General features: G+C 30.7%; 1 protein-coding gene across 2 annotated transcripts in view; it reads right to left on the minus strand.

Annotated features, from left to right (window-relative positions):
• LOC111376596 (O-fucosyltransferase 29-like) overlaps positions 1–1,684 on the minus strand; it is a 25,846-nt gene extending 24,162 nt beyond the window's left edge. Inside the window, exon 1 of one of the 2 annotated variants that reach the window (XM_022999561.1) lies at positions 1,092–1,684. In XM_022999561.1, coding sequence (XP_022855329.1) covers positions 1,092–1,328 — 237 coding nt within the window. In that variant the 5' untranslated portion in view covers positions 1,329–1,684. The remainder of the gene's footprint in view (positions 1–1,091) is intronic. The other variant, XM_022999560.1, reaches the window with a different exon arrangement.
• Positions 1,685–4,340: the final 2,656 nt, after the last annotated feature.

The following is a 4,340-nucleotide window of genomic DNA, read 5'->3' on the forward strand; positions in this document are numbered from 1 at the left end:
AAAAGGAAATAAATCAACCTACCAATTAACCAAAAATAACAATCTAAATAAATTATAATTTCCATATTATATGACTTTCTACAGATTAATATTACCCAAACACAACCCATGTGCCTTGCATGTGAAGGGGGCAAGGAAAGAGAGAATGGTTCAAAGACCGACCAAAGCGGAAGGCAAACCAAAACATGAAATTCGGTCGCAGTTAGAAGGTAGTTCAATCATAAAGGAAATGGAAGATTATGCAAACCTCCCCATAACTCAAAAAGGGAAAAAGCTATTAAAAAATGAATTCGGAAACAAAAAGAAATACACATAACATGTAAATATTTATAAGAACACATTTCCAGGATTTCGTAGAAAAAATCAATGAGGTTTGGCATTCGTGAGGCCAGCTGCCATACAATATTGACATTTGCTCCCAAGAAATCAATTTCCCTTCCATTTTCCTCATGACAATAAATGCTGGGTACTTCTGCTCCCTCATTTATTAACTTCAAGTGTCTGTTTTCCATTTTTCTAGCCTGCATCTCCCCACCACCCCACGCTCACACACAGAGAATGACAAACTTATATAACATCAGTAAGCTCAGCAATAAAATAACCATGTTCCTACAACAAAAACACAAAATTATGGACATATTTGTGTTTGACAGCATACCCTCCCCCTTTCTTACCAAGAAAAAAAATGTAAAGATGGGACGTCCGAGTGACTGCAGAGAAGGAACTGCCAGAAAAATGGACTAGCTATGAATTGATAATAGAAAAGAGTACCCAATAAACTCTAAAAATAAAAAATAAAAAAATGACAATAGAAGTGCATGAGATAGACAGTCTTTTATTTTGTGTTATTGTCCATTCTCACTTGAGAAAAAATGATAGAAATGTATTATATAGAAAGAAATTACCCAAAACGCCAGCATTTCAAAAATCATTCAACACCATGTTCCACAATGATGTAACGAAATTAAGGAAAAGTAATAACTTGCAGAATTTTTCCCACAATTCACTTCGGAAACGCATAAAAAATAAAAATAAAAACACACACACACAGAGAATGACAGTTGAGTCTGAGAGCAAGGTTATATACATACTAGTTTATAGTACCAAGTGCGCTTGACAAGGCGCTGAGAGTACCACTCGAGATCAGATGCCACGTGCCCCGTGAACAGAGAAATTAGTCCCACGGCGAACAGCATCAGTCCACAAATCGCTGTCCACGGCACCACCACCGCCGGCCTCCGCTGCCATTTCCAACACAGAATTGAAGAAGCCAGACTACTCAACTGCAGTCCCTCACAATACCTCCCTGCCTTCTTAGCCACCGCCATTCTGCTCCCTCCTTTCTCATAGTATGTACTAATATCACAATATTACCATCAAATCCGACACAAACAAAAATACCCAAAAATATATAAAAATGCTGTTTCTGAAGAACCCTAAAGTGGGTTTTTTGGGACCTTTTTACTGTGAACAATGGCGAATTTGATGAGAGTGGAGAGTGGAGAGTGGGGAGGGGCCAAAAAATTTAATAAATGAGAAAGTTGGATTAATTAATTCAGATAATTGTATGCATTTTAGATTCAAATTTGCATATCAGATGGGTAATTATGAAGATGATGGGTTAAAGAGAAAATTTAACTGATTTAACGGCGCATCAGCTGTAGAAATGGAAAGTGAAACTCAGAAACTTTGTTCGTGGAATCTGTTGTACAGTTTACCATCCATTTGCCGTTACAATTTTAGAATTAATTTAGTGTGACATAATGGGAGCGTACCTAAAGTTGTACATTTCCCTCACATAGAGTGTGAAATTCGTCCAACTAAGAGTGTGTTTGATTGGCATGGAAAATATTACCTAGAAAAGAAAATATTTTCCATCTTTTGTGGAAAATAAAAACCACCTCTACTCAAAGAAAATATTTTCCTTAAAAACAAGGAAAATTAGGCATACTTTCAAAAGTTGGAAAATATTTTCCATGGAAAAAAATAGCAATCAAACACTCCAAGTAAGAATTTGGGTAGAAAATTAATATTTTCCATGGAAAATAAATGTAATCAAACACACCCTAAGTGTTTTTTATTTGGGTGGATCCCACACGTCATGTAAGAAGATGTACACGTGCATCCCTATGTACCACTAGCACCATCGAAATTTTTTATATGATATTTTCCAATTTGTTAATATGAATTTGGCATGCGTTTGATTTTCAATATATTTTTTTAAGAAAATTTTACTTGTATATAATTATTGCACATAATAATATCCATAATGTGATGTGGCAATCATCCGGTTATTGATGTTCAAGTGTGAAATTTGAATTAAATGTTGGATCCAGTACCACATGTAATTATGAATAACATTATATAGACAATTATGTATATATAGCACTTCCCTTTTTTTATATAGAAAATGTGTTTTTTCATTCAAATTTTATTCTTTTTTTCATGAAAAATATTTTTTTATTTTTAGTTTGATGACCATATTTTTCTCAAAATCATTGCTTGTTTGAGCCACATTTAAAAAAAAAATACATTCTTCAACAGTGATTTGACATCATCTCAACTACACATTCTTCAATGAAATAATATTACACACAAATTCAAAACATTTCCTTATTTCTTAACCACACATTTTCCATCGATACACTATTCAAAAATACATTTTCATATTAATAATGTGGCTCAAACAATGGCTCAATAAAAATCTTTTCTTTAGAGGAAATAGAATTTTATTTTTCAAGGAATTTACTCTCTCTTTCTCTCTTTCATCTATTCACTCTCTCTCATCTATCCATCAATGAAAAACGGACAAGTATAATATTTTCTAAATTAAAAATTAAATAAATCAAATACATTTAATAGACAATTTCCATTCTAAGCATTCTTTTCATGCAAATTCTATACTTCCAATCAAACCCACCCTTTTATCTTAAAATTATAAAATATTAAAAGTTTAGAGTGCGTTTGATTTATCATTTTGAGGTCATTTTCAGTTTTTAGTTTTCTAAAACACTCGAAAGATATTTGGTGTATTATTTTCAAAATTGAGTTTTCGAAAACAATAAAAATTTTATAACATAAAACTCAAAATGACTTTTTGATTTTTGAGTGAATACAAAACAAAGAAGGTGAACTTAAAAATTAATTAAGCCCTTGTTTGAGCCACATTATTTCCATAATAACATATTTCGAATAATGTCTTGATGGGAAATGTATGGTTAAAAAATAAGAAAAATTTTGAATTAGCATGTAATATTATTTTATTAAAGAATATATAACAAAAACAAAGTCAAATCAATGTTTAAGAATGTAATTTTTTTTTTTTTTTTTTGAAAAAAAGTGGGTCAAACGGGGCCTAAATTAAAATAATTAATAAAATCAACCAAAATCTATCCAAATACAAATACTCATCTCGCTCTCTTTCCAAACTCCTCCAAGAACTCTAGTGGAGAATCAATCTCCCTCGTACTATTTCTCAAACATCAAGCCAAGGGAGTGAAGGTAATTTTCCAATTTCTAAAGTAGTTGTCACCCAATTGATTTTCTCAATTGTCTAACAAGTTTATATGAAAGCAATAAAGATTTTCAAGGATTCATGATGACATTTGTGATGATACCAGAAATTAAGAGAGTACCTATCTTAGAACTTGTTTGAATTGCTTGATTGGTCGAGTTGAGTATTTTGAACTGTTAATGTAGGATTGTGTTCTTTACATATATTGCTTATGAACTTTGTAATTCTCAAGATTTACTACAGTTTTATTTTAATTTGTGTATTGGATTTTGATATTTAAATTTGTTGGAGTACTATTATAAATGATTATGATAAGTGTATAAATGATATGAATGACAATGATTTGTTATGTACAGATGATTTCGATACGATTAGATATACTTCCAATGATTCATTTTTCTTTTACCAACTTTAGAATTTATATTTTTCTGATCGCATATTAGCATAAAATTGATATGTTTTAATAAATAATCAAATTAATGGAAAGAAGTCATAAAACTATTTCTAAATTTTTTAAATCAAACACGTTTTCTGTAATCCTAAAATAATTTCTCAAAATCGAAAACAAATAATGAATTCAAAACTGTAAGCCGAAAACAGGAACGCAAACCAAATTCTACCTTAATATTTCTTTTAATAAGAAGATTAACGAAAATGTGAAGGAAATTAACGATCCAAAATTGTTTTTTTTTTTTTAATCTTTTTCCATCTTTTTTTTAACGTACATCCATGAAATGTTTGGAGAAAGAAAGTTATCCATATTTTCTTTTCATATCAACCTTTAGAAAATAACTTCTAGGATGAACTTTACACAGTTTGTTTGCAT

Source organism: Olea europaea, unplaced genomic scaffold (assembly GCF_002742605.1).
Source record: "Olea europaea var. sylvestris unplaced genomic scaffold, O_europaea_v1 scaffold1528, whole genome shotgun sequence".
NCBI classification, from domain to species: Eukaryota; Viridiplantae; Streptophyta; class Magnoliopsida; order Lamiales; family Oleaceae; genus Olea; species Olea europaea.